We start from the raw sequence: 18,876 nt of genomic DNA, 5'->3' as shown, positions 1-18,876 counted from the left end.
AAAACAATTTATGTGGATGCTTTGAATTGGAAAATCGACTGGATTTGTGTAGGCAAAAAAAAAACAAAACACAACCATGCACAATGCCAGTAAGTCACCCTCCTGGAAATGTACTAACAAAGTAATTGACTAGAAGTGATATCTTTGTGTAAGACTTGAAAAATTCAAGTTTTCAGGGCTGTATCGGTCCCTTGTTTGGGACTTAAACTACATGGATCAATGCTAATTTAGCACCTTAAAAATTTAGCAGCTTAACACCTCCATACTAGTTCTGTGCCCTAACATCTGGCGTTCACAGCCTGCATTCTTACTCCTCATACAAGAAAGGGTCATGTTTGAGCACAAGGAAAAGGGACCTTAGTAGTCTCAAAAACAAGTACCTGCATAGCCTTACAACAGCTTCCCCTCTGTCCAACTACTTTGTTGAGTTTCTTTTAAGCAGTTTGAATTTTAACAGGCTGTCCTCTCTACTTTCTGAGACTAATCAGTGCCCATTGTCAGTCATGAAATTATTCAATGGCTTCCAGGGTCTGAGAGTAAAGGAACAATGGTTATTTCCCAACATATCTCAATTAAAAATCTTGGATGTACGGTATTTACTATTTTGGATGTGCTAGACTATATCTATCTTAGGTCTTCCCCTTCTTGCTCATGAGAACTTTTCTGCTCTTTCAGGCATGGTTGGATGAATTGGACAATGTGGTGAAACCAGCCAAAGTGGCGTGCTTGGAGAAAGAGTGTGTCATTGACGAGGAGCTGAGGGAAGAAGATGAAAACCAGTTTCTGAGGCATTCCCAATAGTAGAAGAGAGGACACTTACTATACAGCTAAACCTGAAGATCTCTGGTGCCCTTCTGGGGTTAAGCAGCACTACTGCTTCCAGAGAGAGTTTTATATTTGTAATGAACATCATCATGCATTTCATACTTTTAGACAAAATTATGCAAGAAAAAAAAATATGCTTTGAAGAAAACATGGATGATTAAAATCAGTTACTGCTGATTACAGTAAAAATGATGGAGTGACATAACTGAATTTTGAACAGGAAGCAGCTTGGTTTTCTGAGTTTGTTTCAGGAAATTATGTTGGACTTTCCCTATCTAAAACCAAAATGCAAATTTACATGGCATTGTAGAAGGAAAGGCAATTTTTTTCTTTTTTTAAATTAAACTGTGCTTTGACCTTGCATCGTGCCCAATGTTTTGGTATTATGAGGGCAATTCTCAGTAGTCTGTGTAGGGCTGAAGTCTGTGGGTTATTCAGCCCAATTTTTCAAGGGACTTGGTAATATATTTATACAATCTACTGCAGTGTTCCAATAAAAATTGATCATTGCAGATAATAAAGCAATCATAAAAATAAGACAGACATGACTACAATTAAACAAAGTAAACTCAGATAAAACCTAGATATTACCAATAAAAAGCTGCATAAAAAACATTGTTTTCACATTTTTTCTCAGCTGCAAATAGTCCACATCCCCAAATAACACTTTCCACAATGAAGGGCCAACAAATAAAATGGTCTAGTCCTAGTCTCTAGCAACTTGCAATTACTAGACAGAGGGGTGGAGAGCAAATTCTGTCTAAGAGGACTTATGTGCCCAAGTCCACTTTGAAAATGTGCAGGTACTGACTGCACCCGCAGACATAAGTGCAGGAAGTTATCCTTGAGCTTGAGTAAGCATATGCGTGCTCATTTACATGCACTTTTGCAAAAAACTGCAAGTGTGTGTACTGTGTAAATGGTCCCCCACCCTTGTTCCTGGAATGCCTCTTGCTAGTCCAGGGAAAAGTAAATGCAAAATCATGCTCCATGCGCACATTTCCCCGGACTAGCTTCTCCCCGCCACCCTGGATAACTTTCAAAAGCAGATTTACGCACAGAAATCTTTTCGAAAATTGTCCCCTTACATATCATAATACATTTGCCAGGCTCATTGGTTTTCAAGTTTTCTCTTAATGTTCCCTCTCCAGTGCACCCTCCTAGGCCTGTTTTATTGCACCCTCACATCTATTATATCAAGCTATCAATAAATGTCTTTCATCTTGCATGTACAATATTTTTTTTTTGTTCTTATAAACCACTTTCCGGTCTTACAATAGGTTGCCCAAATTTCATGGGTTCTTCTGATTCTGCTGAGATCCTTACTGTGCAGTTATTTCTTTATGTCTTCATTACTGCATTGTAGGGTTCTAATTGCCTCGCCATACTGCACTTGGAGAAAACTGGATTCTTTGCAGATTGGACTAAGATGATGATGTGCATTAATTTTCAAGATCACATAGGCTCTTACTTTGATTACTGCAACTAACTTGTCTACATTTTATCCCTGTTTCTCAACTTCAGAATGTCTAGAATGCTACTGTTTATTTCATCACCAAATTCAAAAAGCAAGACTGTCACTAGGGCTTAAAGAACTTCACAGCGCCTTATCTCGGCTGGAATCCAGTTTGAAATTGCTTTGCTTTGGAAATCACCCATGGATTTCCTCCTACAAAACTCTATAACCCTCTCTTCTTTCCATCGTACCCACCAGTTCTCCATTCTAACTCCTGTTTAGTTTCTGCCAGGCACATAATTTAGTCAAACAGACATCAGTCTATTCCACCTGCTGCCCCCTGCGTCCGGCACGGCCTACCAGTGCCTGTGTCACCAGTTCTCTTCTTGTCTTTAAATTGTTTTTCCAGATTTCATGTCTTCTGTATATGCCTAGGAATTAAGGTTTAATAAAGTATTATATATATATATACACACACACACACACACACACATATACACACACACACATATTTACACACACACACACATATACACACACACATATATATATATATTCACATATATATAAGTGGTGCACTGAAATAAATTTCTTGGTAGTGCCTTGTAAAACAGTATTAGCCTTCATTTTAAGGTGGAAATACAAATTTTTATTTCTACAAATGCTTGAATAAAATACTATAGTTGCCACATTAGCTCACTTGAATATGTAGAGAAAGGTCAACATTTATTTTATTAAAAACATTTATTACCCACCCTTTCTACGTTCAGAATGGATTACAATAAGAATATACACAGTCAACTAAACGGAGAAGACAAGGCAATGCATCAGTCTTATGAAGAAGAGCAATAACATAATTCTTCAGAATGGGGGGAAAATAATCACCTAGTGAGGACATGGCCAGATGTGAGGGCAGTAGTCTGCTCTGTAGCACCATCCAAGGAGGGACAAGTAGAGGGTGCTCCATTATCATTTGGGATTAGGAATGCCTTAGAGAAAAGTTTTAGGGCTTTTTTTAAATTTTTTATTTTAAAGAAGGTCTTTTCTCGAAGGCATCTCACTTTCTTAGGTAGACTGATCCATAGTAGCGCTCCTGAGGAGAAGAATGTTCATATTCTGGTTTCCTCAAGGTGGGTGAGCCTTGGAGTTGGAGCATCTAGAAGCATTACAATAGGTGATCTGAATGGATGAGAGGGCATGTGGATTTTTATTGAGGAGAACCAAGGCTATGGATTGATGAGTGGATGATCATGGCAAGCTTGAATTGCACTCGGTAAGAGATAGGGAGCCAGTGTAGAGCTTCGAGTATGGGAGAGATGTGATTGCGCATGGGAGTGCTGGTCAGGAATCTTGCTACTGAGTTTCGTATGATCTATAGCGGGCAGGTTGCATAGGCAGGTAGACCTGTCAGGAGGGAATTGCAGTAGTCTGTCCTGGAGAATAGTAGAGATTGAAGGACAGACCTTAAGTCAGAGTGTTCAAGAGGGGCTTAAGGTAATGGAGTAGGAGAAATTAGTAATGGTTCTTATGTGGTCAAGCATGGAGAGAGAGGGGTCAATTATGACTCCCAGATTTCATACACTTTGGGAGATGGAATCGGACTCAAAAGAGAAGTGTTTGGTGTGTCAGCGACAAGGTGGTGTGATAAAATTATAATATCTGTTTTAGATATGTTTAGAGCTAATTTGTTGCTGTGAAGCCATTTTTTAATGGTTGTAAGTCAGTGGGTGAGGAAAGATTCTGTAAGGGCCCAAGTTTCTTTGAGGGGAAATATTGAATATCATTGACAGATTTTATAGTGCACTCCAAGTCATTAAGGGTGTGGCATAAAGGAGTTATATAGAGGTTAAATAATGCAGCAGATAGGGCAGAACCTTAGGACACTTCAGAGATCAGAGGCATCAAGGAGGAGGTAAAGTAATCAATTTGGACTTGTTGGTTCCTGTTATTGAGGTATGAAGAGAACCAGGCCAGCACAGAGCCACTTATACTGATGGAGCAGAGTCTTCAGAGTAGGATGGAATAACTGACCATGTTAAATGCAGCGGAGATGTTGATAAGACAAAAGAAGGAACAATGCACCTTGATCAAAGCCCTGTCTTACCACATCAAAACTGGAGAGCAGCAGTAATTCAGTGCTATGGTGTTTCCTGAAAGCGAATTGATATTGGTTGAGGATGTTATTAGCATCAATGAAGTTGTTGAGTTGGTGGAGAACTGCTGTTTCTAATCCTTTGGCTATGAAGGGTAAGGCAGAGATCGGGCAGTAATTTGAGATGATGGTTGGATCCGCTGAAGGTTTTTTGATTTAAGTGTTGGACTGAAGCTTGTTTTAAAAGGTCAGGGACAACACCATAGTGTAGCGTAAAGGATAGTTTACGTAGTTTTATGTAAAGGATACGCCCTTTTGTGGCCATTCCACTTTGTTCCTTGTAAACCGGTACGATGTGTAAACGGCTATCGGTATATAAAAATGTTTAAATAAATAAATAAATAGTGATGAGTTAATGAACTTAGTGTTCAATGGAGCAATGTCCAGTTTGATCAGTTTAAGAAGTGAAGTATGGCACAGGTTGAGGGGATTAGATGATGGTTTCAAGTTACTGATAATTTTAGAGGTGTCAAATGTATTGTCAAAGTGTTCCCAGGTTGTGCCATCAGTGTTCAGACCTTCAACAGATTTTTCAGTATGAGAATTATTGAAAATGCGGTTGACAGATGCTGTCTTATTAGTAAAGTAAGAGGCGAATGTTTCTGTAATGTTCATCCCTGGGAGGGTGGGAGGGAGAGTAGAGAGGGGCTGAGCTGTGGTTAATTACTTTCTTTATGGAGGCATATAATTCTCTGGGGTTATTTCATGCAGCTAACAGTTTGAATAGATATAAGATTTCTTAGCAGAGTTGATGGCCTCTTGATATAAATGTCAATTTATCATTGTATAATGTTTTGTTTGGGTGAGTAGGGTATTTCCTCCATTTTCTCCCATATTTTCTCAGCTCACATTTTTGGGTTTGGAGAATGGTATTATACCATTGTGCACAGTATGTTAATTGAAAATGGTTTCAAGAGGGCCAGTTTGTTGAGGGTTGATGTAAGGGAGGAGTTCCAGTATTCTAGGAGCTCCTCAAGTGAGTTAGAGGAGATATTGTCTAGGATCGGTATGAGGATGGCTGCAAGTGTCACTCGGTCTAGATGACCTCGTTTCATGGCAGTGGTATTTCTGTTGGATATACGTTCGAGGGCTTTGGATTTGAGGGTGAAGTGGACGAGGAAGTGGTTACTCCAGGGAATTTCAGTTATGACTACATTCACTTCATTTATGTGAAAACCTGAGGGGTTAACATAATACCAAGTTAAAGCAATTGCCTTTCTTGTGAGTGGGGGAAGAGATTTGCTTCCAGACACAAGCGATGAGGGTCTCAAACAAGCTATTCATGGGGGATGCAATCGATGAGGTAGGTGGGTGCAGGTAGGTGGAGGTTGGAGTCATTAAGAATTATAGTTGTAGATGGATTCAGATTAAGATTAAAGATTGCCTTGCATAGGGTGGAGTGCGTTTTTGGTATGGAGCCCAGGAGGGCTATAGGTCAGACAAAAATTATGTGTTGGGATTTCAGACAGCATCTCGTAGGGAGCAGGGATCAAGAAATCTACCATAGTAAATTTCAGGTGGGATTTAAAGAACACAGCCAAACCTCCTCCCTCTTCATCCTGGTCTAGGTTTATGAAAGTATGAGAAGTTAGCTGTAATACTTTTTTACTGGACTAGGAGTAATCCATTTGTGACTTAGCTTTTCACAGGAAACATAACTCGAGAGCAAGTCCAATTAAAAAAAATGACCACTACAATTTGCTGAGCTTTGTTTCTTCCTCTACAATCAGTAAAATCTGGAGTGAAGAATGCCCTATTTCCATGTGCACGTGTATGTGTGGGTCTCCTTCCCCTAGCATGTTCATGTGCAAATCAGATTTCAATTAATATAGGGGGGCAGTTTCACCCCCATCATATTGGCCCTCTTTTTGGTGAATAGTGCCAGATATTCATGTTTTCCCCAAACAACAAACGATTTATTTATTTATTTATTTAAAGCTTTTATATACCAACATTTGTTTACACATCACATCGGTTTACATGGAACGGGTAGTATAACAAAGAAAGAAAAGTTTACATGTAACAGTTCGGGGTGTAACATGTAATGATGTAAGAGAGTCTACGCAAGGGCTATATAGAGTGGATGAACACTATTAGCCATGGCTTGGAAAAAATATTCGGGATGCTCTGGAGGTGGAAGCACCATAGATGCTCCATTCATTTTCTCTGCTCTAGCCTTCAACTGGCCCGCAGAGGGTTATTCATCCCTGTACCTACATAACTTATTTGCCTCCCAGAGGCTTCTATTCTTGCCTCCCTATTTCTGTGTTGTTTCCATTATCTTCTATAAAAATAGATTTTTCAAATTTATTCTCCCTTCCTTCCATGGAAGATTATGGGAGTCAAGCCATGCTAACTTCTGTCCTGCTTCATGTTCATATTCCTTTCATGTGAAATATGAAAAGTGAATGTAAGGACAGAAATCTCAAAAGGTACCATTTCAGCCACCTTTCTTGTCACTTTTAAGTATGTCTTTTTTTAAAATTGCTTTGTTAAGACTCTCAGTACTGTCATTAGCCACAATTCCACTCCCTAGCTTTCATAGTTCATCTTTACATCCTTTCTCCAATGTACGCAGTGCTATAGCTGTACTGGTCACAGGAACCCATACTCCTAGAATTCCCATTAACCATGCTTGCACACCACTAAATCTATTAAAGATGGTATAGGACACTGAACCTAAGGAACATATACTTTTATTTACTAAAAATTATGAAAATAATCATTTTTAAGCTCTCTCTAGCATAGAGATGTCCTTAACCTGAACTGTTCGGCCCTTGGTCTTCTCTGGGAGTGAGGATTTCCTTTCACTCTCAATGCATGTCATAGTGAGAAAAAAAAGGAAGGATGCTTTGTACATACAACAGAATCCCAGTGCTGGAAAGCAAGACATACAGCTCCACTTCCAAAAGGACAATATCTTATATACTGCAGGGCAAACTTCATAGCATGCAGAAATGCATTCACTTGTGACACACTTGGACCGGATGACCCAGGCACTTTTAGAATGGCAGCCGCCTGGTCTATCTACACAGGAAAGAAAAACTCCCGACCAATAGGGAGAAACGTGAAAACACAAGGTAGAAACATTAACCTATGATTATAGACGAACTGGAAAGCTACAATTGAAAATTTTGTAAAAAAAACAAAGACAGACAAGGTAACAAAAGTGCAGGACAGGTAGCAGCCACACCCAAGAATGGCAAGAACTATGTACACAAGCAGCACTTGCTTTTCCGTAGGATGGAATGAAAATGACAACGCAGCACAGACACACGAGTATAGAGTACAACAGCTGAACCTGTGGCATGAAATAGCTCTGCAAACTGGATGGGCCAACTGGTATTTTTCTGTTGCCTTCTACCTTGTTACTATACACTAAACCACCAACCACAACAAATGAAACCTAACACATCAGGATGCAAGACATGCAGACACCACTTTCTGTCATTCCCATAGGCCTCTTTGTGAAGGACAAGCTCCTGGGGTCCTGATAGGTATGCCATATATGAATTGAGAGCCTCCTGCATGCATTTGGATGTTGTTGGCATGCCCTGTGTGGTGAGTACTGCAGAGTAGGTGTTACACAGCTGCATACCTTGCGTGGGACAGGCAACCCCACCCTTTCTGTTCTGTGTTGATGTGTTCACTGCTATGAGCTGTGAAGCCATGAAAATAGTGCTGGGGCAGAGAATTAGGGGTGCAATTTTGAATAGCCCACGGTTTTGCCAATGTATATGGGCATGCATATATTGAAGCAATTATCAAAGGGAAATTACCCAGGAACCTTTTTATTAAAACTTGCCAATCGCTCAAGGAACAGTGGTACAATGCACGTTAGCGTAACATCTTTTTATTTCTCAAAAAGAAACTGTCCAACAGAATTCAAACAAAGCAAATATAACACAAAAATGTTGTAAGCAAGAGTCAAAAAAATACAACAGATAATACATTTAAAATTTAAAGTGAAGGACCATCATAACACCCCACAGATGCTAAACTTCAGTTTCATTCAGTATTTTCACTGCTAAGGGTCTAAATAATCATTGGTCTTGAGATGGTAAATCCCTTTTTGAAAAAAAAATTATTTCTTTTAATGCTTATAAAAGAATGTACTTCCCCGTCAACAAGTTCATCAAGCCCGACATGATATCACATTTCAGATGTCTACCTCAAAGGCTCCCGATTCTCTCTTTACTGGTAAGGAGAGTATAAATACACATCGCTGAAATGCTGAGAAGTCACTTTAGGTTCCATATAAGGATTCCCTGAAACATAAAAGCAAAAATTAAAAGCCATATCACATGAAGCACAATACCCATTTTGCTGAGACACACTTACTTGAAGCCAAATTTCTCAGACACATCAGCCATCTGAGAGCGAGCACCTTCACTATGTTCTTTTTATGCACACTCACAATACACATCACTCATTCACTTAGAAGACATCATAATGACGTAAAGAGACCAAATATTGCTACTTTGCTACATAAGTTATGCAGCTAAATCACTCCGCCCACTGCCTGCCCACAACTTATGCAGCTAACCTTTCAGCTATATAAGGGACTTATGTGGTTAAGCAGCAGCCACTAAATGTAAAATCGTATTCAGCGACCACTACTTAACCACATAAGTTCTACTTATCTGGCTAAGTAATGCTGAATGCGCTTTCAATATCAGGCCCCCTATGTTTGTCAGCTGTTTTGACATTTATTCTTTTCATGGTTTTAATATTATGAATGTCTTATATCTCTTGATTGTATTGCTTGATGTTTTGTGAGGAGTGATTATCTTTCTGTTTTTCCATTGTTGCACTCAAGAATGCAGTTGGGCTTGTTGTGGTTACCAGAGCATGTTTATGATGGAGAGAGAACAAGTGAGCCAATGAGCATAAGTTTGAGCAAGAAGATTATTTAAGCCAGTGGGCCTGTGTGTGGATGTAAAGAGAGAGCAATTGAGCCAGTGAGTATGTGTAAGCAAGAATGAATCAGTGAACATGTATGTGAGCATGTATGTGAAAGAGCATGAGTGAGATAGTGAGCATGTGTGTGAATAAGAGCATGGATGTTTGACATAGTGAGCATGTCTGTGAGAGCGCATGTGAGCCAGTGAGCATGTACGAGAGAGAACGTGTGATCTAGTGAGCATGTGTGAGAGAATGAACATGTCTGTTAGATAAAGAAGAAGGTTTGTGCATATCTCCCACCCCTTACTAATCCATGACTATCTAAAGTTTTCAAGTACGGAGAGCAGAGGATTTATTTTAGTTTTAATATTAATTGGATGTTGTTTGCTGGTCTATTTTGAAATTTATCGATGTTTGGGAAATTAAAAAAACAACATTATATGTTTGTAATCATTTGATGTTCTTTTCATTAGCTGTTTTGAAATATTTAGATATGGCATCAGATAGATTTAGATATATTTAGATATGGCATCAGTTTTCCTTTCTGACACTGGTCCAGCCTAGGAATTAGATGCAAGGATAAAACTGTCCAGATTAGTATCAGGACACAGAGAAGTTGCTCTTTCACTCCCTTCTGCCAAACCTGTGCAGTTCACTAAACAAGAGAGGGTTTCACCAGCTTAACAGTGCTATTCCCACACAGGACTTCTAGAACTTAATGGAACATCTGATTATACTGCAAAGGGAGCTACATCTTATGTATTTAAATTTACATTCCGCCTATAACAATGCCATTACAATTCCTCTACTAATCTCTCTCTTTCATTTATGTATCTAAAGAAAGTTTGTCTTGCCTTTACTGATTGGGCAATGTATAAGCCTTCATAATTGCCCTTCAGGCCTTCTGTTGTGTCCCCTGATGATTTTGTCTGTCTTCCTTCTTCTGTAGCCGTTTATATCTCCCAAATGCTATTATTTATCCTCTCTTACTTTTTTTCTCTGCTTTCTTTGATCAGCTATAGTGGTCTCTTCATTCTCTTCTCCTTGCCAACACGCCTGACAACAATGATTTCTTACCACTTCAGTATTCCATCCTACTGCTGTCAGTAATTCTTTTGTATTTCTCAGATTCTTGGTTATATTACCAAGGCTTCCTTGACATAATCTTTCATTTTAGCACTCTTTGACACAGTGAAAATAATTCCATATGCAGCTCATTAGCATGTAAAGTGTACTACAATTAAATAATTCCATATTCAGCTCATTAGCATGTAAAGTGTACTACAATTAAATAATTCCATATGCAGCTCATTAGCATATAAAGTGTACTTTTTAACTTCCCATTTATCCCACATTTGTTGTGCACTAAAGCCCTTATTACGTGTGAAGTATTTTTGGCACACGATAAATGTATGCTACTGAGACTGAAGCTAGCGCCATTGTTAATTTCTTCTGTAAAATACATTGACCTAGGTCTGGGTCTGGGTTTGACAGTAGCCAATTTGTTTGGAATCCAGCAGGGAAGGAGCCACTGGGGATCATTTGTGGTCTATGGAGAATAAGAAAACCATGGTAAGAGGGTTTGGAGGATGGGGGGGGGGGGGGGTGAGATCAGAAGGGAGGTGATGGGGGAGAGCTTTATTTTTTTTCTCCGACAGGAGTCTGACATTTTTCTTTGTTTTGTTTTTAAATTTGGCTTTTTTTCTTCTTTTTTTTTATTTAATTCTAAATGAATGAAAAGAATTGAAACTAAAACCAAAAAACTAAATGAAAATAACAATGTCTGGCAATTATTAGGTATGGTAGGGCATAAAGTATAGGAGATAAAAAAAAAAATAAGAGCTCCTTTCTTCAAGCATGCTCCTGTGAAATGAAACTGTTATTTATCTGAATTATGAAAGTTTAATAAGAGAAGTTTGGCAGATTGTGGTGATAGCATATATTTGAAATGTGGAAAATGTCTGTTATGCAAATACAACTAGATTCTTATCAGCAGCAGAACTGACATGAAAACTCGACAGATAAAGGAAACATTAGGGCAATCAAAATTCACAGATAATACTCAGGTAAACGCGTCACTGATCGGAGAAAAATAAATTTAGATCTTATATAATGGTATTACTGCAACTTAACTAAGAAGCTTATCTAAACTGTGATCTTAAAACTCAAAACACCTAATCAAAGTGGTATTTTAAATGCTGTGTTCCCAAAGCCTTCAAGGTTTTAAAAATTAACATTAAGAATTTATATTGGGCTCTAAATTGTAAAGGCCAAGGGTTTCCAAAGTTTTCATGTGCAGGGTCCCCTTTTCAGCATTCAGAAGTTTTAGGGAACCCCATCCTATTCTATCCATCTCACTCTCTTCCCACAGCTCCTCCCTCAAAGTATCGCTCGCATGAATAGTCTCTCCCCCACCCCAGTCCCTCTCCACAAGTCTTGCCCTCCCCACGCGTCTCTCAACCCCAGGCCTTGCCCACCAATATCTCTCATATCCAGTTCATCCTCACTAGTCTTTTCCCCCAGGACCACCACATCAATCTCTCTCTTCCCCTCAGTCACTTCCCTCCAATCTCTCCCCATCAGAATCTCTTCCCCTCACTTTCTTCCCACCCCAGTCTCTCTTGCTCATATAAGCCCCTTCTCACTAGCCTCTCTCACCCCAGCTGCCAACACACCAGTCCAGGAGTAGGTACCTCAGGTCCTCAAGAGCTACAAATAGATTTGCTCTTTGGGATAGTCACAATGAATATGCACAAGATAGATTTACATATAATATAGTAGTGCTTACATGTATCTCATTCATGTGGATATCATGAAAATCAGACCTGTTTGTGGCTTGAGGACCAGAGTTAGCCACCCCTGCACTAGTCTTGCTTCTGCTCCCTCCACAAGTCTCACTCACTCTCTCTCCAGGCTCCTCCCATTTTCTCTCTCTCCAACTTCTCCTCAGCAATCTCTCTTTTACTTTTTCTAGCCCCTCTCCACTATTATCTCTCCCTTTCAGCCTTCCCCCAGCAGTCATAAGAACATAAGAAAATGCCATGCTGGGTCAGACCAAGGGTCCATCAAGCCCAACATCCTGTTTCCAACAGAGGCCAAACCAGCCACAAGAACCTGGCAAGTACCCAAACACAGGCCTGCAAGCAAATTTTTTAAAGACACATTTCCTGTGGAGTTTCCTTTTGAAATTTCTGGGGCCAATGATGTCACAAGTACATTAGTGCCTGCCAATTTACATGTGAGGATTTTGAAACGATCCCTGGTGGTTGTCTGTCCCTCCCACCCCCTATATTGATCCCACTGTCTTCGTTATCCCTGGCAGTCAACTCTCCCCATCAAGACCTCTACCCATGTGACTTCCCCTCCTGCCCGCTCCCCCTTGTGGCTTCTTCCCTGGTCCTCTCATTCCATAAGAACATAAGAACATGCCCTACTGGGTCAGACCAAGGGTCCATTAAGCCCAGCATCCTGTTTCCAACAGAGGCCAAACCAGGCCACAAGAACCTGGCAAGTACCCAAAAATTAAGTCTTCCTTTCCTTCTTCCCATGGCCTTTCTTGAATGCTTTGCCTTCTGCCTTGCTTTTCCACATGCTTGGACACCTTCCCCAGTGCCTTTCTTCTTGTCATTTTCTCCTTGCACAGGCGCACACGTTATCAAATCAGAGGTTAGCGCGCACAAGGGGTGCACAATTGTGCACCCTGCGCGTGCCAACGCCCACTGGCTTCCCCTGTTCCCTCCCAGGCCGCTCTGATTTTGGAGCGGCCTGGGAGGGAACTTCCCTACCCGCTAGCCTGACCTTCCCACCCCCTAACTTAACCCTCTGTATGAATATGGCCAGTACAAGAGACGTCAGACCTGAGAAAATGAAACTTAAGAAGACTGATTTCCTGGAAAACTAACAGCAAGTGTAAATGGCAGAAAAAGCACAGAGCACATACACATGTACAAATTTACTAATTGGACAAAGGATAAGGGGCGGATAAACGCAGACACCTGTTGATTGGCTGAAGGTAACTCCATATAAAGCTGTGCATAGCAGTACAGCACTGAGTAGGGTTGAGCTTGCACCATTTGCTTTGTAACGCTTGCTACTTCTCAAGAAACCACGCCTTTCTTCATAATAAACTTCACTGTTTGACTCTTAAAGCTGGTCTTTACTGGTCTTTCTAGTCAGAGGTTTATACACCCCCCAAATTTTTATTTCACCTTTTGCACCTGCCTGAGGTAGGTGCAAGTTGTGCGCACTGGCAGCCTGCCGGCACGTGATCCTCCGACACAGCGGCAAATGGCTGCTGTGCTGGAGGCCTCTGGCCCCGCCCCCTGCCCCGGACCGCCCCCTTTTGTAAATCCCCAGGACTTAGAAGCTTCCTGGGGCTTTCCACACATCGTCAGGCCTTTATAAAATAGGCCCGGCGTGCGTAAATCCGAAATCCAGTCCCCTGGGGAGAAGTAAAACTATTGGGGTATATTATTTAGTGTGTGTTTTTCTGTATTGAATAGCTAATCAGAGGACAGGCAAAAACTAGGAGTTTTGTGTGTTTTGTATTAAACAGGTAGTCAGAAAGGCAGGCAAAAAATAGAAGTTTGTGTTTCCCAACCCTCCCACCCCAGCACATCCTTTAATGTATAGACAGATGACACTTCTCACACACCAAAAATAAATAAATAAAATGAATCAGCCTTTTAACTTAAATTCAGAAATTCCCTACACCTTATCAAGAGTTTAAACATTCCCAAGTAGGTCACTACCAGATTATAAAATGAATACACTAATACATTTAAAGGAACCTAATTGTACGTAATCCTACTCCCATAGCAACCTAAAACTTAACTAGGAACTGAACAAATTTAAGATGAAAGAAGCAGTCCAGCAGCAAGAGGGGCCCTCCCAGTCTTTTGCATATAGTGTCAGATGTATGATTTTTTTACCCGCTAGTGAGAAATTGTATATGGGCATTTGATGCAAAGAGCTCCTGTCTCTCAGAGAATGAGTCCGATCTCTGGAGGCTAGCGTGGCAGACCTGAAGGAGCTGAGGCAGACAGAGAGGTATATATATGAGACTTTCAGGGACATCGCAGCCAAGTCCCAACTCCAGTCTGGCAGCCCTGGTGCTGCCTTGGAGGAGGAAGTTCTCATGATCGGAGAGCATCAACTTGGTGCAGCAGGAAATGATCCTGTACCAAGGACCTGCTCTCCAAGGACTCATCTCCCAGGGCTACTGCCCAGGAAGGAAGGGTTAGGTTGGTCATCATAGTTTGAGATTCGATTATTAGGAATGTAGACAGCTGGGTGGCTGGTGGGCATGAGGATCGCCTGATAACATGCCTACATGGTGTAAAGGTGGCGGACCTCACGCTTCACCTAGATAGGATTTTAGACAGTGCTGGGGAGGAGCCGGCTGTCATGGTACATGCGGGCACCAACATCGTAAAATGTGGGAGGGAGGTTCTGGATGCCAAATTTAGACTTTTAGGTAGAAAGCTTAAATCCAGAACTTCCAGGGGACCTGCGTGTGGAACAGGGTAGCTCCCTGTTCCACACGCAGGGCCCCAGAGGCGGGCAGAGCTCCAGAGTCTCAATGCATGGATGAGAAGATGGTGCAAGGAAGAGGGATTCAGTTTTGAAAGGAAATGGGAAACCTTTTGGGGAAGGGAGACTTTTCTGAAGGGATGGGCTCCACCTTAAACAGGGTGGAACCAGGCTGCTGGCACTAACCTTTAAAAAGGAGATAGAGCAGCATTTAAATTAAATCAAAAGGGAAAGAAGACAATTGCTCAGCAGCGCATGGTTCAGAGGGAGGTATCTTTGAAGGATACTAATGAAATATTAGAGTTAGGTCCAACAGAGAGGTTCCAATAATAAGAAAAGTAGTCCAAGTGCTTATAATGAAAAATGCACCTGAGCTAAAAGATTCCAATGTTTGTATGCTAATGCCAGAAGTCTAAGTAGTAAGATGGGAGAATTAAAAATATATCGGAAGCAGAAAGCCTGCAAGACAGTAGGCTGGACAGTTATATGATCGAGGGGTTTAAGGGCACTTAGGGAAGATTAGGCCATCATGGAAAGGTTAAACGATTTCTTTGCTTTGTTGTTTACTGAAGAGGATGTTGGGGAGATACCCATTCTGGAGACGTTATCAAGGATGATAATTCAGATGAACTGAACCAAATCACGGTGAACCTGGAAGATGTGGTAGGCCAGATTGATAAACTAAAGAGCAGTAAATTACCTGGACCAGATGGCATACACCCCAGGGATCTGAAAGATCTAAAAAATGAAATTTCAGACCTATTTTAATTCATTTCTAACCTATCATTAAAATCATCTGTTGTACCTGAAGATTGAAAGATGGCCAATGTAACCCCAATATTTAACAAGGGCTCCAGGGGTGATGTGGGAAACTATAGACCTGTGAGCCTGAATTCAGTGCCAGGAAAAATTGTGGAAACTGTTATAAAGAATAAAATCGCAAAACATTTAGATATACATGGTTTGATGGGACACAGCCAATATGGATTTACCCAAGGGAAGTCTTGTTTCACAAATCTACATTTTTTTGAAGGGGTGAATAAACATGTGGACAAAGATGAACAGGTAGATGTAGTGTATTTTGATTTTCAGAAGGTGTTCGACAAAGTCCTGCATGAGAGTCTTCTAAGAAAACTAAAAAGTCATGGGATAGGAGGCGATGTCCTTTTGTGGATTGCAATTTGGTTAAAAGACAGGAAACAGAGTAGGATTAAATGGTCAGTTTTCACAGTGGAAAAAGGTAAACAGTGGAGTGCCTCAGGGATCTGTACTTGGACTGCTTTCTAATATATTTATAAATGATCTGAAAAGGGGTACAACGAGTGAGGATCAAATTTGCGGATGACCCAAAATTATGCAGAGTAGTTAAATCTCAAGTGGATTGTGAGAAATTGCAGGAGGATCTTGTGAGACTGGAAGATTGGGCTTCTAAATGGCAGATGAAATTTAACGTGGACAAGTGCAAAGTGATGCATATAGGGAAAAATAACCTTTGCTGTAGTTACACAGTTAGGTTCTATCTTAGGAGTTACCACCCAAGAAAGATCTAGGTGTCAGTGGATAATACATTGAAATCATCTGCCCAATGTGCTGTGATCAAAAAAGCAAACAATGTTAGGAATTAAGTAGGGAATGGCAAATAAAACTGAGGATCTCATAATTCCTCTGTATTGCTCCATGGTGACACCACACCTTGAATACTGTGTGCAGTTCTGGTCACTGCATCTCAAAAAGGATATAGCTACTCGGGAGAAAGTGCAGAGATGGGCGACCAAAATGGTAAGTGGCATGGAATGGCTGTCCTATGAAGGTAAGAAACAGAAATGACGGCAGAAAAAGACCAATCGGCCCATCTAGTCTGCCCAGAAAGCTCCCACAATTTTCCCATACTTATCTGTTTCACCGACCAAGTTCAAGGCCCTTGTTGGTAACTGTTTGATCCAAATTTCTTGCCATCCCCTGTCATTGATGCACAGAGTAATGTTGGAGTTGCATCAAAGGTGAGTATAAGGCTTAATGGTTAAGGGTAGTAACACCACCGCATCAAGCAAGTTACCCCGATGCTTGTTTATCCAGACAGCACAGATCAAGGTCTTGTTGGATGTTGTCTGAATGTAAATCCGTTATCCACAATTCCCCCTGCTATTGAAGCAGAGAGCAATGCTGTATATGCATTCAAAGTGATATATCAGGCTTAATTGGTTTAGGGTAGTAACCGCCATAATAAGCAAGCTACCCCCATGCTTATTTGTTTACCCAGATTGTGAAGTTCAGTCCTTTTTGGATGTTGTCTGAGGCTAAAGAAGTTAGGGCTGTTCAGTTAGGAGAAGAGACAACCGAGGGGGAATATGATAGAGGTCTACAAAATCATGAAAGTAATTGAAAAAGTTAATGTAAATTGGTTATTTACTCTCTCAGATAATAGGATGACTAGGGGGCACTATGAAGTTAGCAAGTAGCTCATTTAAAACAAATCAAAGAAAATTATTTTTCGCTTAGGGATAGATTTTCATAGGTACACATGCTTCCTGGCATGCACACATTTATTTTATTTATTTATTTAGGTTTTTTTATATACCGGCATTCATGATAAGATCACATCATGCCGGTTTACATTTGAACAAGGAGTGCAGGATAACATAAAACTGAAAACTCGTGCATAGGAAATGAAGTTACAATGAACAAGGGTAATGGAACTAGGAGAAGAGAGAGAAAGGCATGAGTAGGTTAACATCATAGTTAATTATTTACAGAGCCGGAGTGGATGCACGATTTTATAACGTGTGCGCCGGCTCAAGCATGTTATAAAATTGGCGGGCCGCGCGTACATGCGCGCCGGATTTTATAATCCACACGCACAAGTGGGGTACAATTATGCTAAATTTGCATGGCGATCCATCGTGGCCTTCCCCAGTTCCCTCCCAGTCCGCTCCAATTAAGGACCGGACTGGGAGGGAACTTCCCTACCCAAACCTCCCTTCCCCTCTCATCCCCGCCCCCTAATCCCAGCTAACACCGTTTTTGTTGTTTTCCCTTTTGCTCAACAGCAGCAGTTGCAAGTTGTGTGCGCCGGCACCCTGCCAGGCACACGCTTCCCAAGCACAGCAGCAAATGGCTGCTGTACCGGTGCCTCAAGCCGCACTCCTCCCCACCCTCCGGACTGCCCCTTTTCTTCGGCCCAGCACTTCTACGCGTAACAGGAGTTATACCCATGGTTGGGTCCCTTCTAAAATGCGCGTGGCATGCACAAGGCCTGGCCGCATAGGTAACCCCCGGATTTTACATGCGCAACAGATAAAAAATTCGCCTGACAGTGTATAGTTAAGCTCTAGAATTCATTGTCAGAAGATGTGGTTACAGCAGTTAGTGTAACTGGGTTTAAAAAAGGTTTGGATAAGTTCCTAGAGAAAAAATTCATAAGCTATTAATTAATAAGCAATAGTAGCATGAGATTTATTTAATGTTTGGGTACTTGCCAGGTACTTGTGACTTGGATTGGCCACTATTGGAAACAGGATACTGGACTTGACGGACCCTTGTTCTGACCCAGTATGGAAATTCTTATGTTCTTAATTTTAAATCTTTAATGCCTGGTCTAAACTCTTATAGATGAATTTTAAAAGCCCAGTGTACATCAAAGCGTGTAGATATGAAAGTACATTCGGCTGGTGCGTGCTGAGTGAATTTTAAAAGCCGCCCATGTACGCAACTATCTCCTGGTATGTACACAAGTGATAAAGCCCTTAAAAGGGGCAGGGCATGATCTGGGCAGGGCAAGGGCAGGACATGGCATTCCAGTACTTTAACATGAAATGTGCGCTTAAGCATACCCTAAAACGTAACTTTACTATTGTTATGAATGGCTTATAAGTAATAAAACAAAGTACTAGGTAGCCAGCAGGGTTTTTTCTTTTTTGATGCTTTTCAAACTAAACACAAGAATTCCTTGTTACAGCAACGTGAGATGTACAGCAAAATATGAAACAAAATAAACAGGCAAAAAAAA

General features: G+C 40.9%; 2 protein-coding genes across 3 annotated transcripts in view; one reads left to right on the top strand and one right to left on the bottom strand.

The window, feature by feature from the left end:
* CRLF2 (cytokine receptor like factor 2) overlaps positions 1 to 833 on the top strand; it is an 87,423-nt gene extending 86,590 nt beyond the window's left edge. The window contains exon 9 of the mRNA XM_029603629.1: positions 676 to 833. Coding sequence (XP_029459489.1) covers positions 676 to 801 — 126 coding nt within the window. The 3' untranslated portion in view covers positions 802 to 833. The remainder of the gene's footprint in view (positions 1 to 675) is intronic.
* Positions 834 to 8,270: 7,437 nt separating this feature from the next.
* The window catches only part of JADE3 (jade family PHD finger 3), a 183,912-nt gene continuing 173,306 nt past the window's right edge, over positions 8,271 to 18,876 (bottom strand). For both annotated transcript variants that reach the window (XM_029603617.1, XM_029603616.1), the window contains exon 12: positions 8,271 to 8,701. In XM_029603617.1, coding sequence (XP_029459477.1) covers positions 8,680 to 8,701 — 22 coding nt within the window. In that variant the 3' untranslated portion in view covers positions 8,271 to 8,679. The remainder of the gene's footprint in view (positions 8,702 to 18,876) is intronic.

This window comes from Rhinatrema bivittatum, chromosome 5 (genome assembly GCF_901001135.1).
Source record: "Rhinatrema bivittatum chromosome 5, aRhiBiv1.1, whole genome shotgun sequence".
NCBI lineage: Eukaryota > Metazoa > Chordata > Amphibia > Gymnophiona > Rhinatrematidae > Rhinatrema > Rhinatrema bivittatum.
This window is presented reverse-complemented; position numbering and strand designations above follow the sequence as displayed.